Source organism: Myxocyprinus asiaticus, chromosome 33, assembly GCF_019703515.2.
Source record: "Myxocyprinus asiaticus isolate MX2 ecotype Aquarium Trade chromosome 33, UBuf_Myxa_2, whole genome shotgun sequence".
In the NCBI taxonomy this organism is placed as follows: domain Eukaryota; kingdom Metazoa; phylum Chordata; class Actinopteri; order Cypriniformes; family Catostomidae; genus Myxocyprinus; species Myxocyprinus asiaticus.
Window position 1 is genome coordinate 15,768,709 of NC_059376.1, and position 22,639 is coordinate 15,791,347.

The window sequence follows — 22,639 nt, forward strand, 5'->3', positions numbered from 1 at the left end:
GCGGAGAGAGAGAGACAGATGGGTTCTAGACACTCACACAAAGGCTCATGCACAAGCAATTGACAAACACATTTATGACATCAGTATACTGAGGCATGGCTGAAATTATTTAAGACAAACACGCCTACACGTCTCATATGTCAGCAGGTTTGCTTAAGACATGAACACACACACACACACACACATAAACATGAGCATTATGTTGATAGGGTTTTTTTTGGACCTGACTCAAATTGAGGTTAATTAAGCCTGGATTATCATGGATACAGAGAGGAAAAAAACAGAGGAAGAGAGAGGGAAAAGTGTGGAGGATGTCGTGATGAATCGCTCTAGGTGAGTCAATTTCAAATTTGAATAGAGCACAACATGACCAGAAATAAAAACCACATTATTTTTTTCTATAGGCAAATTGATTTTTAACTATAACTTATGTCTAAGCCTATACAGACAGACCTACATATGAGTTATTTCCACTTCATTTTTACAATATGTTGATAGGGTTTTTTTTGGACCTGACTCAAATTGAGGTTAATTAAGCCTGGATTACCATGGATACAGAGAGGAAAAACAGAGGAAGAGAGAGGGAAAAGTGTGGAGGATGTTGTGATGAATCGCTCTAGGTGAGTCAATTTCAAATTTGAATAGAGCACAACATGTACAGAAATTAAATAGAATCGCGGCAAACAAACCGCAGCAAAAGAGCTCTGCAGCAACATTCTTTAACTGCTTACATATTTGTACTGTATTTGAATATTTAGCAGTTAACTTAAAATGTATTTCTTCTATACTTTTACTTCACAGCGCTCTGGAATACTCAATTCGGATTGGTCAATGGTGCCATCTAGGGGTCTGATATCTCTGAGTAACAACTGCACATCTGGGAATTAATATCATCAGATCGGTCATCTGGGTATTGAAAATCATCTTTTCTGCTTTTTGGATCACTGAGCTTTCTTTATAAGTAAGCTAATAAAATTATTTCAACTCAAATCAATGTTTCATGTCCATTTATTTATTAATTTGGCAAGTAGTCTTGTGATAAGCTGGATAACGAGGAGTCAGACGGTCATTTTCACGAAATAACCACCAACAGAACTCTGACGCACATAAAGCAAAGGTTGATTTCAGCAGTTCAGCTATTTATTTCTTCTCACATAATTACATAATTTCAACACAAATCAATATTTTATGTCCATGTATTTTTTATTTGCTTGGTAGTCGTGATAATCTATAGTCAGCCAGTTATCGCAAAATAAACCCCTTCAGGATGATTCAAGATTCTGATCACTTTGTCTGGGTTTATTTTTGCATAATCCACAACTTTAATTCAATAGTTTTATATTTTTCTATCATTTTTTATTCAATTACGTCGTGTACCTTTGTCTTTTTGTTACATTTTCAAATACTTTTTTGCTTCATATTAAAGTTTGTAAGGTTTGCGATTCACCTCGGAACTGATTGATCTGGATCATGCCTAGAACTCTTCAATTCTCAATCTCTATAGAGAAAATTAATGGGAAAAATACCTCTGGAACCAAAACAGCTAAAAAAGTGAATTGTACTCTATTGACTGTGACTACATCGAAAAGTACCAAACATTATTTTTATTACTTTTTTTATATTTATATGCACTACTGTAAGAATTTTTTTGAGTTAATTCGAACAGGGGCATTTTTACCTTATGAGGGTTTGTATTTTTCTAAACATATAAAAACATACTGCATTTCATTGTTTAATGTGAAATACTTCAATTTCTGAATTAAAAACACTGAACTATTAAAAAGTAATTAACTAAGCACAGTAGAGCATTTTAGGAAATACATCAGATCTTACAGTACAAATAAAACAGCAGGAATTCATTACAGGGACATTTTTGCCCCCAAATCTTGAATTTTGGTGCCATTTTTGTCCCTATCTGTGGTATTTTTTCCCAGAGTCCTGGTTAATTTCTGATCCTGATGTGTACATATAGATACAAACGAGAGGTTTTCAATTGTGGCACAGAATCATCTGTATATATCTGCAGTCTTTAAATTAGTCTAGAATCCATCTGGAGACATCAAATGATAATAAAATTGTGTGAGGCTGACCTGACTGTGGGTGGCAGTAGGTTGAATGGTGGTTGCATTGGCACGGCTGGCATCCTGTGCTGCTGAAGTGGAAGAATCCAGGGTGGCAGTCATCACACTTGGGCCCGTACACACCTGTCTTACAAACACACGTACCTGAACTACAACATAAAAAAGACAAAAAACACAAAACATTACAAAACAAACTAAGAATCTCTAAAATAACTTAATCTATAATCCATATGGGCCATAGAGAGAATATGGCCAGATATAGTAAAAAGAACAGTGGCTATCTGTGAATTTTGCATACGTTTTAATCTTTAAAAATGTGCCCTTTTCTCGGAGCCCTACCGTAGTACACATGTTCTTACATGGTGAGTCATGGTGCTCAAGTGGGGAAGCTGAGCTCGAGTCTGGCATGCAACATTTCCTGATCCCATTACCCCTTTATCTCCTTATTTTCCTGTAACCCGTCTACTCAACTATTATTCAAAAAGGCCAAAAATTTTTTTAAAAAAGCACTCTACCACCAATGGTAATTTGTTTCCATAATAGGTTCACATAAATGTTTGAACACAAAGAATCATCCTCTTTGTGCACCCAATTTCCTCTTAAGCATACACTTGTTGTATTTCTCTCACACATTCACACATGCATACACAAAACTTTTCCCCACAGCTAACAATTCTGCCCCAAACCGCAGTCACGCACTCTTGAAAACAGTCTAGACCTTTCATTTATAATTTGACCACTTCTAGATGTGGGTACGCAAGGGGGACCTGTGGCCCAGACCACATTTTAAAAACCATCTGCTGCTTCAGGCTGTATTTCTGGAATCTCTCTTTTACACACACACACACACACACACACACACGCATGCACAAACAAGAACTAATTGTGTTTAATATCAATGTGCTTGTCAAGTTGTCAACCCCAAATATTAGTGGTTTGACTACAGAAACTGCAGCAGCTATAGGAAGCATTACACATGTAGGAGGATGGTAGATGCTACTTAAGTGTCTAAATACTTTTGGTGTAACCGTATTTTCTACAGAAATGCCACAACCACTAATAACATCACTTGTAAGATCATAAAAATAATGATGCTATGTGCTTATCACTCCTTCATTTAGTAATTTTGCTGATTAGTAAGTCATTTAATGGCTACTCTAACCGTCGCTCATCCCAAACAGTCATTAGTCAACTCCCTGTACACACACACCCCTAAGCTGTTGCATCAGTTCTGGGGTGAAGGTTGGGGTGAGGTGATGCTTCCTGGGGTTGTGTGATTGGTTCCTCTATGTAAGTGGAGCTAGTGATAGATGAGAGAGGGATGGACGATGAGACCCATGGGACAGGCTTGAAGCACTCAGCCATGCAGACAGGATCTCCTCCACCAATGCTGGGGACCCCAGAAAAACAACAACAGCAGCAATAAAAGGGGCAGCGGCCGGACAAAAACAGAAAAAGGGGATTTGAGAGGAAAAGCAGAGATTGAGAAAGACAGAAAGGTCCAGAAATGAAAAAAGAATCACTGGTGATTTTGTTCCTGGGCTTCTGTTAAGCAATCGGTTTGATGCCTTATGAAATATACAGTACATGACACATACAGGAACAAAATCATCATTGTCATCAACATCCACCCACATTGCTGGCAAATTGTAACTGTAGCGTATGGAAATTGTGCAGTGCAGATGCTTCCTGCAAAGTATCAAAAACAAAGAGAACACTGAAGACTCACCTGCCCTACACCATCACACATCCACTTTAATAACATCTCTTTTGTAAGTCGCTTTGGATAAAAGCGTCCGCCAACTGAATAAATGTAAATGTAAATGTAAATATCGAGTAATGACGTCATTTTTTTATATCAAGAATTAACAATTTTATTAGCACAACTCTAATTAAATCTAATTACATCCACGCAATGTCAAATCTGAATGAATAACTACACACACATCTTATATGACACATTATTAGCCTACTGTAGAGTTAAAGAAGAGGGGGGATAAGAAAATATGGAAGATGGAAGTAAAATAACAAAGGAGAAAGAAGTATAAAATGTCTGTGCCACTAGTGTCACCAAATGGAATTGCAAAAAAATAAATAAATAAATATATATATATATATATATATACATTATTGTTTTCAAATAGGTTTCCTTAGTGCTTCCCCTTCTGCCATTGGTCATACGAGCAGATAGCCCTACCTCAAACTTATGCCATTTGTTGAGCCAGTTTTGTTGAGCTGGTTACCAAACTCAAACAAACAGCACAATGTTTTCATAGTGCCACAGAGCCAATGCTTACACTTTACAGGAAAATCAACCTATAAATGGCTTACTTATAGTTGTCTTTGCATATTAAGCTGGGAAAGGAGAAAGCATTTTGACATACTGTGCACTCACTGAGCACTTTATTAGGAACACATGCGATTATCTAATCAGCCAATCATGTGGCAGCAGCGCAATGAATAAAATCATGCAGGTACAGGTAAGGAGCTTCAGTTAATGTTCACATCAAGATTTGATCTCTTTTCAAGATTTGAAAAGAAAAAATTTGATCTCAGTGATTTCGACCGTGGCATGATTGTTGGTGCCAGATGGGCTGGTTTGAGTATTTCTGTAACTGCTGATATCCTGGGACTTTCACAACAGTCTCTAAAGTTTACTTAGAATGGTGCCAAAAACAAAAAACATCTCCGTTGACTTCTCTAATCAACAAGGCATTTCCATCCACAGAAATGCCACTCACTGGATGTTTTTTGTCTTTGGCACCATTCTAAGTAAACTTAAGAGACTGTTGTGTGTGAAAATCCCAGGATATCAGCAGTTACAAAAATACTCAAACCAGCACGTTTGGCACCAAAAATCATGCCATGGTCGAAATCAATAAAATCACTTTTTTTCCCCATTCTGATGGTTGATATGAACATTAACTGAAGCTCCTGGCCCGTATCTGCATGATTTTATGCATTGCATTGCTGCCACATGATTGGCTGATTAGATAATCGCATGAATAAGTAGGTGTACAGGTGTTCCTAATAAAGTGCGTGAGTGTAGAAAAAATTACTTCAACTTTAACTAAACTTTAGTAGTAGACGTCATATATAAATTGATTCAAACAATAACAAAACTGTGAGTAGCGGAAGTATAGTTTGTTCCATGGACCTCATTTATGAAACACAAGCATAACAAATTTGTGAATAATCAATAGTGAATCCATTCTTACGTAAATTGTTCCATTGAATTCAATGTTATAATTTACGTGAGAATATTTTTACTAACGATTTACACATAAAACCAGAAGTAAAACACAAATTAGACATGATCTAGGACCTTAAAACAACACGAGATATTGAACAAACTGTACTTCTAAGTGAATCTCAGAGCTGTCAAGAAAAATATTTCACACCAAAATCAAACTATAAAAATAACACATTTTATTTGCATAAATAAACTGAAGCATTGTGACATTATTTTCATGACTCAGAGCAGCTGTTGAAGTGTACTGAACTGTACCTGCTGTGGTGATTTGCACCAAACTCCCACAAAAATATGGACACAAAGTGCTACTGTTTCACTTTAATTTATTGGTTGTGTAATGGCAAATGTCCTTGGTCATTGAGGGTTTAATATTGACCCAAAAGAAAGACATATTTTAAGTATTTATAAACATATATTAATTTTTTAAATAGTATTTTTCATGTCATTCTACCCCTGCGCAATATTTTCCAAGTTTTTAAAGCCTTATGATAGTCACATTTGCTACACCTAATTTAAATGCTAATTTTTTATACAAAAATATTTATTGCGTATGATTTTTATTACTGTATTATAGAATTAAATTTTTCTACATTAAAATAATAAGAATCTCAGGGGAAAATGGTCATTAAAAATAATGTTGCAACAAAAATGTAAAATCTGGTCTTACTGATAGGCTTTATTATCTCTTTCTTTAAGCAAAATACATTTTCTTATTCTTTTCTTTTGATTTTGAGTAAAATGTGACATCCAAGATACACTATATTGCCAAAAGTATTCGCTCATCTGCCTTTAGACGCATATGAACTTAAGTGACATCCCATTCTTAATCCATAGGGTTTAATATGACGTCGGCCCACCCTTTGCAGCTATAACAGCTTCAACTCTTCTGGGAAGGCTTTCCACAAGGTTTAGGAGTGTGTTTATGGGAATTTTTGACCATTCTTCCAGAAGCGCATTTGTGAGGTCAGACACTGATGTTGGACGAGAAGGCCTGGCTCGCAGTCTTCGCTCTAATTCATCCCAAAGGTGCTCAATCGGGTTGAGGTCAGGACTCTGTGCAGGCCAGTCAAGTTCTTCCACACCAAACTCGCTCATCCATGTCTTTATGGACCTTGCTTTGTGCACTGGTGCGCAGTCATGTTGGAACAGGAAGGGGCCATCCCCAAACTGTTCCCACAAAGTTGGGAGCATGGAATTGTCCAAAGTCTCTTGGTATGCTGAAGCATTCAGAGTTCCTTTCACTGGAACTAAGGGGCCAAGCCCAGCTCCTGAAAAACAACCCCACACCATAATCCCCCCTCCACCAAAATCCCAGTTGACACAATGCAGTCAGACAAGTACCGTTCTCCTGGCAACCACCAAACCCAGACTCGTCCATCAGATTGCCAGATGGAGAAGCGTGATTCGTCACTCCAGAGAACGCGTCTCCACTGCTCTAGAGTCCAGTGGCGGCGTGCTTTACACCACTGCATCCGACGCTTTGCATTGCACTTGGTGATGTATGGCTTGGATGCAGCTGCTCGGCCATGGAAACCCATTCCATGAAGCTCTCTACGCACTGTTCTTGAGCAAATCTGAAGGCCACATGAACTTTGGAGGTCTGTAGCGATTGACTCTGCAGAAAGTTGGCGACCTCTGCGCACTATGCGCCTCAGCATCCGCTGACCCCGCTCTGTCATTTTACGTGGCCTAACACTTCGTGGCTGAGTTGCTGTCATTCCCAATCGCTTCCACTTTGTTATAATACCACTGACAGTTGACTGTGGAATATTTAGTAGCGAGGAAATTTCACGACTGGACTTATTGCACAGGTGGCATCCTATCACAGTACCACGCTGGAATTCACTGAGCTCCTGAGAGCGGCCCATTCTTTCACAAATGTTTGTAGAAGCAGTCTGCATGCCTAGATGCTTCATTTTATACACCTGTGGCCATGGAAGTGATTGGAACACCTGAATTCAATTATTTGGATGGGTGAGCGAATACTTTTGGCAATATAGTGTATTTGCAAATTAAATATACCATTCACTTTGACAATGGTCTGTTTACCAAGTTGGTTGCTGCATTTTCCTTTCATTGAAAAGGTGTAGCGCCTTCTAAAACAATGTGTATTTGCACTACAATAGACATGTCACAACAACGGACAAAATCTTACAGATAAAAAAGCACCTCTGAATTGTTAGTTAACATATTCCTTTGAAGTCTTTGGGGAGTTAGTGGATACATTTGCACTTGCTGTGTGAGAGTGTGTGGGAGGGTGTGTGCGTGTATACTGTATGTGGATGTGCATGGTCCGATAGACAGGTTGCCATGGCGATGGCTCAGCACCTCAAGCATTCTGGGGAGTGAGAGTAAGGTGTGACATATATGATCTATCAATCACATCCTCAGAGAAACAGAGAAAGATTAAGAACGTGAAAGAGAGACAGAGAGACAGATCACCAAAGCCTGTTAAAATGATTTAACATTTTAATTCCCTCATCACTTACTTAAACTCGTTCCAAACCTGTATGCTTTTCTTTTTCCGTTGAACACAAACCGAGATGTAAGGCAGAATATTCATGCTGCTTGTTTACACAGAGAAAGTGAATACAGTGAAAGCTATTGTAAGGCTTCAGAAGACTTGGGCTATAGTCACATGTATTAATGTTACGGTACTATTATGTTTTTTTTTTTTTATTTATTTGTTTTTTTTTTTGGAGCATTCTGCTAAACTTCTTTTGTGTTCCACAGAAGAAAAAAATTCATACATTTTTGGAACAACATGTGGCAAGTAAATTAAGTAAATAAATTATTCCTTTAACACTTTAAAACAGCCACAAAAAAAGGGTTTTGTAGAGGACACTAAACACAAACATTGCTCCTCCTAAAAAAACACAGCATAGATTCAAAAGATGAGTCAATGAGAGCATATAAAGACGTCTGTTTCCCAAACACACATGCACACACACTGTTGTACACACAAACACAGAGATTATCAAGGTCAGATAATGATCAATCAAACCCTGTCTAACACCCTTCCCACTGCATTCAGATTCATTAGCAGACAGACCCTTCGTCTGTCTCTCTCTCTAGGCCACAAACAGTTCCCTAAAGCCAGATGCTGAACAGCACCATTCATAAGGGTGGCACATTTAGCATTTTGTATAAACATGAAACAGGGTGGTGTTTCATAGCAGTTTGCACCATGATGCTTATCTAAATGGACCACCCCCATTCTAGAACAATTATTTAGCCTTATTTTTTTTTTTTAGGACCTCTGTGTATATGTAAAATTTGGTAAATACAGCTTAAAAAGACTCTATTCTTATAAACAGGCCACTGAAAATTAGGCTGGCAAAAGATGCAGGTTGTTTGTTGTCAAAATACCACTAAAAATACTTGAAATACTAGAAAAGAACCTATCCAACCATTAGCTAGATCTCAGAGGTGTGAGCTTGGCATTGTGAAATTGACAGGTCATTTGTAATACGATACACTGGCATAAAAGAGTCACGGCACATGGTAATTCACAAAAAAGCATTTCACACATGGTTATAATGTGGATTTGAATGCATAATAGTTGGTTCACAACCAATCATCCCTAAATACACACTACTATGCACAAAATAGCTCAGTAAAATTGTACAAAAACCATCCAAATTAGACAGACATAACAATAAGGCTGCATTAATAAAATTCATTATTACTTGTGAGTGAACTGCGCTTGTTTGATTTGTAAAAACCCTTACGCTTCACACACTTAAACTGCTTGTTCAAATAAAAACACTTTAGAAGCTGACACTGAACAGCATTAGTCAGATTCTAAGCTATATGAAATAGTTAACATACGAACTAGCACACGCTAATACAGCAGGCTTGAACTTTATACATCACAATAATATCACCAGGAGCTTCTTAAATCATTTGGAATTGTTGTTTGTTTGTGTATGAGTGTGTGCTCAAAGGGAGTAACACGTTCAGCATGCAGCAGTAGGAGAAACCTCATTAATGTTTCAGAGACCCTGGAGCAGATCAGCTGCATATTAACTAGGTCAGTGTTACTGAACGACAACCCCCCCCCCCCTCCCGATGCCATCATTCTCCTGCCTGTTTCCTTCACAACCATGGCAACCGTGGAATCAGGAACTGGACTGCTGTAAACCTTGCCTGGTGCTTTGAAAGAGGTAGGCTAGAGTTCGGAATTGCATACTACCATTCTAGCCATACTATTTCTGCCATTGATTCATATGGCATAAGTTGTAAGAGTAGTATGGGTAGTATGCCATTCCGAACTCTGGTGTACACTCAAGGCCCGCATACACTTCATACAAACTCGAAGAACGAATTGGTGTGATGCCATTTAGAATAAAATCTGAAGGTGTTTTTGAGTTTGTTTCAGTGGTTCACAACAGATCGCCAGTGCGAATTTTCAAGAAAACTGGCTGCTAAACACATTCTTACTGCCATTGGTCCTTGTCATCGAGAGGTGTGACCTGAAGCTCTACCTACTTTAAGGCCAACAACTAATTCCCATTAAGTCAGATAAGATCAGTCAACATGAATGCATTGGCATGCAGTTATTAGCAAGCTGGTGTAGATTTACCAACATCTGTAAGATACTGTAGTTCGCATAGAGACATTTTCCAAGAACATGTCATGCATTTAATATTTTAGTTAGTCTACAAAAGGAAATGTCCTGGTTACTTTCGTAACCTCCGTTCCCTGATGGAGGGAACGAGACGTTGTGTCGATGTAGTGACACTAGGGGTTATTCTTGGGAGCCCCAAACACCTCTGATTTTGAAAAAAGTCCAATAGGAATTGGCGAGTGGAATTTGCATGCCACTCTCCCGGACATACAGGTATAAAAGGAGCTGGTTCGCAACCACTCATTCAGGTTCTGTGCTGAGGAGCCGAGACAAGGTCCCGGCCATTTCAGCGGGTAGTTCAGTATTGTGGCAAGAGGGACACAACGTCTCGTTCCCTCCATCAGGGAACGGAGGTTACGAAAGTAACCAGGACGTTCCCTATCTGTCACTCACTCAATGTAGTGACACTAGGGGTCCCTATACAAAACGCCACAATAAGCTGAACTATGTTACATGGACTGGCGGTGCGAGACGGGCAGACCGCTGTGTGCCTCGTAGCCAGCACACCAGGCATCACGTAACCTCCCCCAACGCTCTTATTTTGAGTGGAAATACGTCACATGGTCTTATGTCATGTGGAGAAGTCCCATGGTAGGTCCTACCCGAGGGGGAAGAGCTCTACAAATACGGTGACCGGGGGCAGAGGAACCTCTGCCCAAGGAAGATGCAGTTTACCGATAGGGAAACGATTTAGCGGAAGATATATCACATGGGGTCACCTATGGGGAACCAGCACATGTGGAGCACCTACCCCAGAACAGGGCTTAATTAGCACATGTACTGGACCGGCAGCGAGTTTCTCCGCAAACTCGTCTGCCACAGGGCTAAGGAGGAAAGTCATCCAGGGATCACAACTTTGTGAACACAACTGGGAGTCAAAGCATACGTCTTCACCTTAGGGGAGGGGAAAGGTGCTATGCGCAAGCGGTACACCTGGCCAGCTCTCCCAGAACTTACCCACTCGTACCTGACAATACACGGGATGAGACCAGCTCAACCCGGAGATTGTAGAACCTTCCATAGGTGTTGGGTGTTGCCCAGCCCGTTGCTCTGAAGATGTCTGCTAATGAGGCGTCATTGGTCAGGGCCCAGGAGGCCACCACACTCTTAGTAGAGTGGGCTCATAGCCCCACAGGGGGGCGGCACGTCCTGAGCGTGATATGCCATCATGATGGCGTCAATGACCCAGTAGGCGATCCTCTGTTTGGAGACAGCGATCCTTTTCCGCTGACTGCCAAAGCAGACAAAGAGCTGCTCGGAGATTCTAAATCTCTGCGTGCGATCCAAATAGATGCGTAAAGCACGCACCTGAAGGATGTGCAGGATATGCTGAATAGCCTCCGTCTGCTGTTTCACCACCAAGAACTGCTGGGCAAAGTCCTTGACGGTGTCGCTGAACAGGCTGACCTGGGAGACAGGTGCGTCAAGGAACCGTACTTGGTTAGCTTCCCACATCTCGACCAAGTTGAGACATAGGCGGCGCTCCTGGACCACCAGGGTGGACATCGCTTGCCCGAGAGTCCACGCCGTGATCTTCGTTGCCCGGAGAGCGAGGTCGGTCGCATAATCCCGTGTCAGAACTACCCTCGTGCAGTTCTCTTGGCGCCTTGGCTTGGTGCACTTGCAGGAGAGCCATGGCGTGCAGGGCGGAGGCAGCCTGTCCAGTGGCACCGCAGGCCTTAGTCGCCAGAGACGACGTAACCCTACAGGCGCTGGACTGGGATCTCAGGCAGCCCTGCCAAGTGGTGGCGTTTTGCCGCCTTATCCACCTGAGGAATCACCGAGTACTCCCTGGCAGCCCCACCAGCGAGGGTAGTGAGAGGGGAGGAGCTCAGAGTCCGGGTCTGGGCAGTGCAAAGGTGCCCGCCACGACCTCGTGAGCTCCTCATGCACCTCCGGGAAGAAAGGGAACGGGGTGGGGTGCGGCCGTGAGCGGCACTCCGGGCCCAGGAACCAATCGTCAGGCTGCAAGGGTTCAGGGGTGCGGAGGGTTCCACTCCAGCCCAACACACGCAGCCACCTGGGCAAGCATGGCTGCCAGCTGCGCGTCAGGCTGCGACTGGGCGACCGCACCCGAAGGTGGGAGCCCAGTCTAGTCCTCAGCGTCAGACTGGAAAGCCCGCTCTCCAATGCTGCAATCGAGAGCTCATCCACTTCGCGAGCGCCGAAACGAGATCGTGACCTCGCCCTGAGACAAGCCGGTGGTCTCATCCCAGCGGGGCAAACGAGCGTACTGGGGAATGGGAGGTCCGTGGGGAGTTACCCGGCAGAGTGGCTCCCACTGGGGTCCCCAAATCGCCCCCAGTGCTAACCGATGCAGCCTCAAATCCGTAGGTAGAAGGACCGAGGTGGGGAGCCGCTGGGGTGGTCTTTCCCTCTAACGAAGGAAAAACCGCGACCGCAACGTTGACATTGTCACGCTCTCGCAGTGAGAACATGAACCGTCCACGAACGCTGTCTCCGCGTGGGCAGTGCCCAAGCACGTAAGACCGCGATCGTGGCCAACGGAAGCGGAGAGGTAACGACCGCAACCAGGAAATACACACAAACGGAGAGGCATCTTTAAAAAGACACTCTCCATTAATGCCACTCTTTTAGAAGGGAAAATATACTCTTTCAGTAGGAAGAATATACTCTTTTAACTGCTGAAGCACCCAGGGGCGTTCTCTGCACTTCACCAGTGCAAGAGGGGGAGAAGCTGCTGTAATGTGCCGTAAATCCAACAGCTTTTCGAGGTGAATGGATCGGCAGAGTAATTTAGCTCGCTGAACACAACCGCTCGGCTCCGAATAGAAAATCTGAATGAGTGGTTGCGAGCCGGCTCCTTTTATACCCGTATGTCCGGGGGAGTGGCAAATTCCACTCACCAATTCCCATTGGCCTTTTTTTAAAATCAGAGGTGTTCAGGGCTCCCAAGAGTGACCCCTAGTGTCACTACAATGACACAACTTTGAGTGAGTGACAGATAGGGAAAAAATATACTCAAATACTCTTAAAAGCCCACTCATTCATATGCTGTCTGCAGCCAAAAGCCATTCACACATCTGCCCAAACTTAAACATGCCTATCATCATTCTTTTGTTTGTATTCTACCCATTAACACTCTTTTATTGACTTTTATTGGCCCATATTTTCAGAAGTATCAGTGTCATTATAAATTACAATAACAGAGTATAATTGGTGCAAATTATGGCTGTGTATAGCATGTTAGTGCATTAAAGCAAAAGGTAAACATTACAAATAACACATTATCTGCTGCTTATATCTTACTTTAAATCATCATGAAGCAGTTAAAACAGCTTCTTTTACTAATCTAATGTGAATTCTACTCATAGACATGACATGGTGTCATTGATAAAACATTTTAATGTCACATTAGTTAAGGTTTTACATGTAGTCTTGTGCATCCTTATATTTAAATCCTCCAAAAACCTCCCACAGTGGTGAGGCCTTCATCTGATTGTTTGCAAACAGTTTGTTGTTGCTCAGCTGTTTAGAACTTTTTAGCTCTGAGCAAAGAATGAAGAAGCACTTCACCATGAGTGTGTGTGTCCCAGGCCTTTACATTTTTTGTAAAGAGTAGAGAACGCATGGAAGATCTGGTTTCTTAGCAACTGGTAAAGTTGTGCAGATGTTGATATTTAGGCTTACACTAGATGCAAATGTGCTTTTCTTGCACCATACTTCATTGATTTTTAATCACACCGCAATTTACATGTGTGGTACATTTAATACTAACACATGGTAGGCCTATTGCAGATATCAGGGCTAGTTGTCACACAGGGAAGTTGTCACAGCCCTTACAAAAATCAAGCGTTCATTTGCCGCAAATTCGCCACTGATAATTCTCACATGCAAATGAGCTTTGCGGTAAACTTGCGGCAAATTGTCCAATGTTGCCTAAAGTTTGTCAGAGGTTCACCTCTAGTGGGTAAGAGCTGCAAACTTCTGGCAAAAATTTTTGGCGAATCACAAGCTCATTTTGAAAATAACGAGTGGCAAACTTGTGGCAAATTTGCAGAAAGTTTAGGTTGTTGTAAGGGGGACTATCTCTCAGTAACAATAATAGTTGTAGTCAAAAGTCCAATTTATACTAAGTCCGACTATTATGAAGGCAAAGTTTTACTGAAAGTTTTAAATTTGTTCAACAAACTTTTTTCCCCTGGGCAATATCTGTTAATATGTTCAATAGCCTTTTTTTGTAGCCAAAGCTTTAAGGTATGTGGATATGCAGAAATCAACTTTCAAATATACACTTACCCTGAGAAATATTCACTGTAGTAAAAAATGTGACAACAAGCCTTGGTCTCCACTATACTGTAACAGGACGAAAGCCATACATTAATAAAGAAATGCAATTAAAAGATACAAACAGAAAGATATGTGGCATGTAATTGAAAGTCAATGTGGTAAGACGAAGCACCAAACCGAGAGGTAGAACTGATTTACCTCACACACAACATAATATTTATAATCCTTTCTTGCATCATCAGAGTCAGACAGAATAAACACACAATCTTGGCCAGAGATACTGTCTTACCATATTATAACCAAGTCCCAAAACAACGCTGTTCTGTTATGTCTGGGTCTAGAATTGAAACCAGTCCTGTAGGATTAATAATTACACATGTTCTTTCCCTTGAAAATTCCTTCAACACACAAAATCACAAACATTTTAAGGGTTTACATGAGCATGACACACAGTGCTGGGTAGTAATGGATTACATGTAATCTGGATTACCTAATCATATTATTAACCCCAATTACTTGTAATTGTAATACATTACTTTAAAAAAATACTCATAATCAGACTACAGTTATTTTTTATAGATTACATGATTACATATTAACAAGGCAACGGCAGTAAATTGTTAATAATTTATTGATCATCCTAATCATTGTCTTTTTTCAATCTTTTACATTTTTCATTCTAAATCAGCACACTGCTGAAATACATTCGGTAAGTCTTTGTCACGTCTAGTTGTGTTTTTGTTCATGTTTTGTTTTCATGTCTTTTATTTCATAGTTTAGTTCATGCTTCCTGTTCCTTTTTCTTGTCATGTGTCTTGTCTACTTTTACCAGAGACAAGCTGCTGAGTATTCGGCAGCACACGCCAGACAATCTTTTACCAGTTTTTAATTATTAGGACGTTCTGTTGGACATTTTAGTCGGAGGAGCAGCAGTGCTGTACAAGCGCATTAAAAGACGCAAATGTGGGAAGCGAGCCGGCATGCTGGTCAAGATCCGACAGCACTGCTTTCGAACCGTGCTGCCAAGCATCCATCTAGCGAATCTCTTCTCTCTTCCAAATAAAACGGATGAATTACTTTTCCTCATCCGAAAAAATAAGGACTTTGCAAATTCTGCTGCTTTGTGCTTCACGGAAACCTGGCTGAGTGAAGCCATTACGGACAGGGCATTACACCTATCGGTAGTTAATGGGGAAAACGAGAGGCGGTGGAATGTGTTTTTACATCAAATGTTGGTTTACAGATGTAACAACGCTGAAGAAGATGTGCTGTCCTAATTAAGAGGTGCTCTTCGTAAACTGTAAGCCTTTCTACTCGCCGCGGGAGTTTTCCTTGTGTATTCTTGTGAGTGTTTATTTTCCTCCACACGTGTGAGTGCAGCCCTGCAACAGCTGACTGATCACATCACAAACACGGAGCAACAATACCTGGACTCACTTATTATTATTCTTGGAGATATTAACAAGGCAAATCTCACACGTGAACTGCCCAAATACAGACTGCACATTACATGCCCCACTAGAGAGAGAAATAGACTGGATCATTGCTACACAACAATAAAGGATGCATATCACTCTGTCCTACGAGCAGCTTTGGGACTCTCTGATCACTGTCTGGTTCATCTTCCAATCTACAGACAGAAACTAAAATCAGCTAAACCTGTAGTAAGGACTGGACCAATGAAGCAGAGCTGGAACTACAAGCCTGCTTTGACTGCACTGATTGGAGTGTTTTTTGAGGCTGCAGCCAATGACCTGGACGACAGATACTGTGACATCATATATCATTTTCTGTGAGGATATGTGCATTCCTACTAGGACTTATTTAACCCTATTCACCAGCACACTTCCTTTTCAAACTGTTGCCCTCTGGTCAGCGCTACATAGCACTGAGCAACAGAACAGCCAGGCACAGGAACAGTTTTTTCCCTCATGTCATCCACTTCATGAACAGTTAAAATTGCCTCCAAATACTTTCCTTTTGTCAATACAAACATGTACAATATTCAATCCATCCATTCCTACTTATATCATATTTCATTTATATTTTTTAACATATCCTACCTCTTCTTCAATACATTACATCACCTGCACATAACTGAATATCTGTATATAAAATATCCAGACCCACTTTATATTAGGTGGCCTTAACTACTATGAACTTTGTACTATGTACATTTGATACAATGTACTTATTATGTACATCCATTTTGTTGCATTGTAATTACATTTAAAGTACTTGCATTTAATTAAATTTGTAGTTACATTGTTAACTTTACCCCTAACCCTTACCCAACACTTACCCCAAAACCTAACTCCAACCTCTAATCCTAATCCTACCCTAACTCCTAAACCTACCCGTACCTACACCTCAGTAGCAGCAAATGTGGGAATTTTGCAGAACAACATGTAGTTACACAGTAAATACATAGTCTTGTATGTATTTAATGTTATTACATTGTAGTTAAGGCCACCTAATATAAAGTGTGACCAAATATTCAAACAACATTATTGCTCTATTGTGTATTTCTCTTTTCTTATCTGTTATATCTTATTTTTCTCTTTTTATGTCACTATATTTGTTTAAATGTATACATTTGTATGTATGTATATATGGTTGCATTCTCTTGCACTGGAAGCTTCTGCCACCTTGACAAATTCCTTGTGTGTGTAAGCATACCTGTCAATAAAGCTCATTCTGATTCTGTCATGTAATTTCCTGTTCCCACCATGTTTCATGTTTTTTGTTCTTATTGGTTCCTAATAATTGGTTCCAGTTTTGTTATTGGTTGTTTTGTAATATTTTTCCCCCATGTCTGTATATTTAAACCCTCATGTCTGCCTTTGTTCTTTGTCAGGTATTGTTTGTGTAATGTTGCTGTTGATTCGAGTTCATGGTTTTTGTTTATAGTCACGCTAAGCTATAGTCATAGTTCTTGTTTATAATCTGTTTTGTTTTCTTTTATTGCTTTTATACCTTCACGTTTTTGGATTGCACTTTGTAAATAAAACTGCACTTGGGTTCGTCACTTGATCAGTCTCGTCGTGGCCTAATCCTGTTCCTGATCTACCAGAACATTACAGAATACCTGACTGAACAACATGAACCCAGCAGTTGCACTCATGCATCTCCGCCAGGGCAATCGTCCCCTCGAGGACTTTGTGGTGGACTTTTGTGATTTGGCCAGTGAGGTTAACTTTAATGATGTTGCTCTGTAGGTCATTTTCAGTTTTGGACTAGAGGAGCCAATCAAGTCTTGTTTGCCTCAAGGCCAAATTACATGGACTTTGGCTGAATTGATTGATTATGCCCTTCTACTGAGTGGATCTAACTTCACTGTAGGAGCTGATGAGTATGCCTACAGTGAGTATCAAGCCTCGTCAAGCCATGTTGTCACGCCTGCCATGCCAAGCCATGTTGTCATGCCTGCCATGCCAAGCCATGTTGTCACGCCTGCCATGCCAAGCCATGTTGTCACATCTGCCTTGTCAAGCCATGTTGACCCACCATGCCAAGTCGCCATGTCTGACCCGCTATGCCAAGCCACCCTGCCCCCTGTGTCTCTGCCTCCAGTGGCTCCATCCCCTGGGTCTCCACCTCCAGCTGCTCTGCCCCCTGGGTCTCCACCTTCAGCAGCTCCATCGCCAGCTCTGCCCTGGTCACATAGATCACCATGGTCTCCAGGGCCCTCTGATCCCCCATGGTCCCCAGCCCAGTCTGGTCCCATTGTGTCCCTGTCTCATGGCCCAAGTCTTCCCCTGCCCCAAACTCCAGGTCCATCATTGCACCAAGGAAATAGTTCTTGTTTATAATCTGTTTTGCACGTTTTTGGATTGCACTTTGTAAATAAAACTGCACTTAGGTTCGTCACTTGATCAGTCTCGTCATCATCTAGTTCTGTTCCTGATCTACCTGCCTGCACAACATTACAGTCTTCGAGTGTTTTCGGAAGAGAGGGGGAGGGTTATGTGTATTGCACTCAGAACTGATACTCGCTACGAGCCAGCCAGGTGAAGATGGAGCAGTCTACCTCAGCATTTAACCACTGGATCTATAGAGATAATATATTTTTATGGAGACACAGGGCAAAAACATCACTGTGCAATGTAAACTCTACCTTCCAAAAGTGAATATCCTGTCAACTGTGAAGGATTCTACATCAAATCAAAAGAGGCATTTGATGATATGTTTGCGGTTATTGTTTTACCTTACATCACAAATCTAACCAACTCAAACAAATTTCTTCAATTATTTGAATTATCACTCTGTGTGTAATATAACCATGTCGCAAAGTCTTTGGAAGGGTTTTGTCCATCAAACGCATCAAAATGCACAAATACACATAATTTCATATTCAGTTGGATTAGCGCTGTAAAGTTATTTTTAGTTTCTTAAATTGCAATTGTAGTCAGCCAAAAAAAATTATATGAATGCACTTTTGGTGTAGTGATAACTTTGAGATTTTTTTGTGATGCTGATTCACAAATATAACTGGTCTGATTTGGTCTGATCTTACTACATGTGGATGCCGTTTGTAAAATGGTGAAATTGCATGACCACATTTGTGTTAATGTGCTCCGGGAACTTGTCCATAATTTTAGAAACTCCAGTAATAAATGCCTGTTAAACTCAAACATATTTGAGTCTGCCATTGATGAAGGACCTTGACCTCTATCAGCATTATGGAAGGAAACATGAAAATATGAAAACTTCCTTCATATTTTGACATTTGCAATAATGTATCTGAATTTGTGGACATAAGCACCACTCAAACGATTAAACCATGCAGAACTCGGTTGAAAGTAATCCAAAAGTAATCCAAAGTAATCAGATTAGATTACCAAAAATGTAATCTATGAGATAATGTTACTGATTGCATTTTTTGTCATGTAATTTGTAATCAGTACCTGACTACAAATCACAAGTAATCCACCCAGCACTGATGACACATCAGACCTTAAAACAGGCACTTCATAGTTTGATTGCAAGCTTATCATATCTCTTCTTACAACAATTACATCAAGTTAAATTTTGATATGGCTATTATGTTAATTCAAGGCTTGTTAATTCACACTGGATGCATATTGGTTGTTATAATTTCCCTGTGGAGCTCTTTAGGTATGAACACAGTAGGATACCAGCATCAGCAGAGCTGAGATTTCACACACAGAACTCTTACCTACCTGAAACAGGCAGAAAATGAGCCTCCCAAGCACAGTATTATTATTATTATTAGAAGAAGAAGATTCATTATAAAGACCATTTAAGCTTCAAAGCTTTATTACTGTGTTAAAATATGGTGGCCTATTTGAGTGCTGAAATTGACAGTGGCAAAATGTTGTGTTTTATCTAAGCATCTTGCATGGTTAAGTATAAACTATTTCTCCAATAAAAGAGAGTCATTGCTTGAGAGATTTTGGGGAAGTTATATAACAGATTATAAAATGTGACCTTCATAATGTAAGGGTGAATTGGCTTCTCTCTTTCCCTCCTCATTTTCTCTCTCATCTCCCCTTCAAAATATGGTCATATATACTGCAGTTTCATACTGATATTTCTGAGTGAAAATAAGATCACATCAAATATATTATTATACTTTGAAAACAAAACTGTCCAATTCTCCTTTGAAAAATGCACAAACTTGGGCTTAATCCTGGCTTTGGTCATAGACTCTAAAAGCCAATTACTTAATGGTCTTGTACCATAACAGGCTGGGATCACTACAATCTGCTCCCTGCAAGAAACACCATTTCATTAGGCTCAAACTGGCAATAATCAGCATGTCTCCAAGTAAACATAGCAAAAACCCCACCAAACAATTAAAGCACAGCAGAAATATGCCAACAGGCAAGTGATATGTCCCAATTATTTCGCCCATACCAAGTATAATCAAAGTTTGTGGGAGAAAGGGGCAATACGGGATTGCTTTTCCGAGCTAATCTGTTTTATCATCTGCTGTGCGAGTGTGTGGATGTATATTTTGGGGAGAAAACTGTCCCTTGAAGTTAGCAACATGTGACAAATGTAGCTAAAAACACTATTCAAGAATATATATCAGCATAAAACCAATAACTGAATATAAAAAAAAAAAAAATTATATATGTCGGCCAAACATCAGTATCGGTCGTTAAAAGCAAATGCAATAATCTTTTTTTCCTTTGGGAGAGCGTGGGACATCAGCCAGTTGTCACGGCTGATTATTTCCTGTCGAAAGGGGGTGGAAAAATGCATCAAATAGCCTATAACTTGTGCTGCGTGTGAAAGAAAATGTCTCTTTTGTTTAATTACTTTGAAATGGGCAACAATGACAGCAGAGCTGCTATTTCTAAGCTTTGCACTGATAGAATTTCATGAGGTGAAACTACCGTTAAAATGTTTACAAAACTACTTTGATTACTCACTTAAAAGCTCAGCATAGCAAGAAACATGACAAGTTTGTTAAAGCTAAATCGGAGGCTGCTTCAACTACAAAGAGACGAGTTTAATCATTCACAATTCAGTTAGTGTGAATTAATTATGTGCTTTTGTTTCTGTGTTTTGTTTATAACAGGGACCAGTTACTCAAACATGGAAGACATGAAGAGAGAGGGAGATAGAAAAAAGTTTTTTTATCAGTGATTTGAAATAAGCAATCACTGAAAAAAGCAGAACCACCAAACTATCGGTATCAGTGTATCAGCAGATGTTGTTCTAAATAATGTGATATTGGTATCGTCACATTCTTTTTATTTTTTTTTATGCCTAGTTAAAATAAGAATTTTCTCTCTTTATAACAAATGGTTCTTTTACAAAGTTTGATTACACAAATAGCAACAATCATATTGCTAAGATACAGTAGATGTCAGTAAAATAGTTTGTACTTTGTTGCCTAGATATCCTTGGCATTAAAATGCTGAAGCTTAAACTTTCATAGAAAGGAACTGTCAAAAAGTTACAGATTCTGGAACACTGTTCAATCATGTTTGAAAATATTTGGGCATACGCAAAGGGAATTTCCAACAATCTACCATGAGAACATTTTAAATAACATTTTTAGATAATAAGAATCTTGAAAAGATATTACTTATAACATGTAAAAAGACTCTTACCAATAAATGGTATGAGCCACTGGGTTGAAATTGTTAAAGAAATCTATTATACGGAAGATCTGATTTACAATTAGTTCACCCCAAAATAAAAATTCTCCCATCATTTACTCATCCTCATGCTGTCTCAAACCTCGTGTGACTTTCTTAGGATGAAGAGGTGCATTTCAAACTGTTCTTAAACCTGTGCAGACAGACAGCACACTGGAGGTTATGTTGTTCACTAAATAGGGAGCAAGGGAGCATCCTATAGCTTTCCTATGCAACCAAGTGCATTCACTCCTACCATCCAGTTTCAGGCTGCAGATGATGTTTGCACCACTCAACATGGCTGGCAGTTATGGGACAATGATAATCAGTACATACTGAAGATTCACAATTTATAATGCTAAATTTTATTTTAACATGTTTGGCAGTGATTGGACAATGTTGGCCATTATTTGTATCAGAATTAATTATGCTAATTTCTAATTGCTAAAACGCTTCAGCACTGGATATTACTTGTTTGTTTGATAGAGCGAAGAGAGAACATTGAACATTGCCAAAGAAGAAAAAAAACATTGTAACATAAAAGTTAAATCTAGTCAAATAAATGTTTTTGTATAGTTTTTCATATGTGCTATACCCAATATATATTATTCCAAAGCAGCTTAACAGAAAATCAGCTGTAATGTCTGTAACATCTTAAAAACATGAATAACCAACACTCCTGGAAACATAATCAACCATTTGTTTATAATAAATCTGACTTTCTATAGCTTTGTATTATTTAAAATTTCACAACTTAGTCCTGCTGTCCCCATATGAGGACATACATTTTTAGGAAAATTGTTTCCTCTAAAAAAAATTGGGCATATTTATAAGGGGCTACAAGTTACAAATCAAAAAGGGAAATTAAAAATGCACACAGCAGTCGAGGACTGGGACAAATGGAATTTGTATGATAACAATCAAGGGGATAGCTCACCCAAAATTGAAAATTCTCTCATTATTTACTCACTCTCATGATATTCCCAATATGTATGACTTTCTTTCTTCACCAGAATACATTTGAAGAAAAACTGAAAAATATCTCAGCTCAGTAGGTCCTTAAAATGCAAGTGAATGGAGATTTCTCTTTTGAAGCTCCAAGAATCACAGACAGTCAGCATAAATGTCATCCATACAACTGCAGCGGTTAAATTAATATCTTCTAAAGCGATACGATAACTTTTGGTGCGAAAAAGATTAATATTTAAGTAATTTTTTTAACATTAAATCATGCTTCAGGTCAGCAGCGGTTCGCGCATGTAACGTAATCGCATTGGCATTTGAAAAAACATGAGAACAGAGATATTTT

At 39.8% G+C, this 22,639-nt stretch overlaps 1 protein-coding gene across 1 annotated transcript in view; it reads right to left on the minus strand.

The window, feature by feature from the left end:
- si:ch211-158d24.2 (multiple epidermal growth factor-like domains protein 9) overlaps window positions 1–22,639 on the minus strand; it is a 57,092-nt gene that overhangs the window by 19,967 nt on the left and 14,486 nt on the right. Inside the window, exon 3 of the mRNA XM_051669984.1 lies at window positions 2,091–2,230. Within this exon, the coding sequence (XP_051525944.1) occupies window positions 2,091–2,230 (140 nt within the window). The remainder of the gene's footprint in view (window positions 1–2,090; window positions 2,231–22,639) is intronic.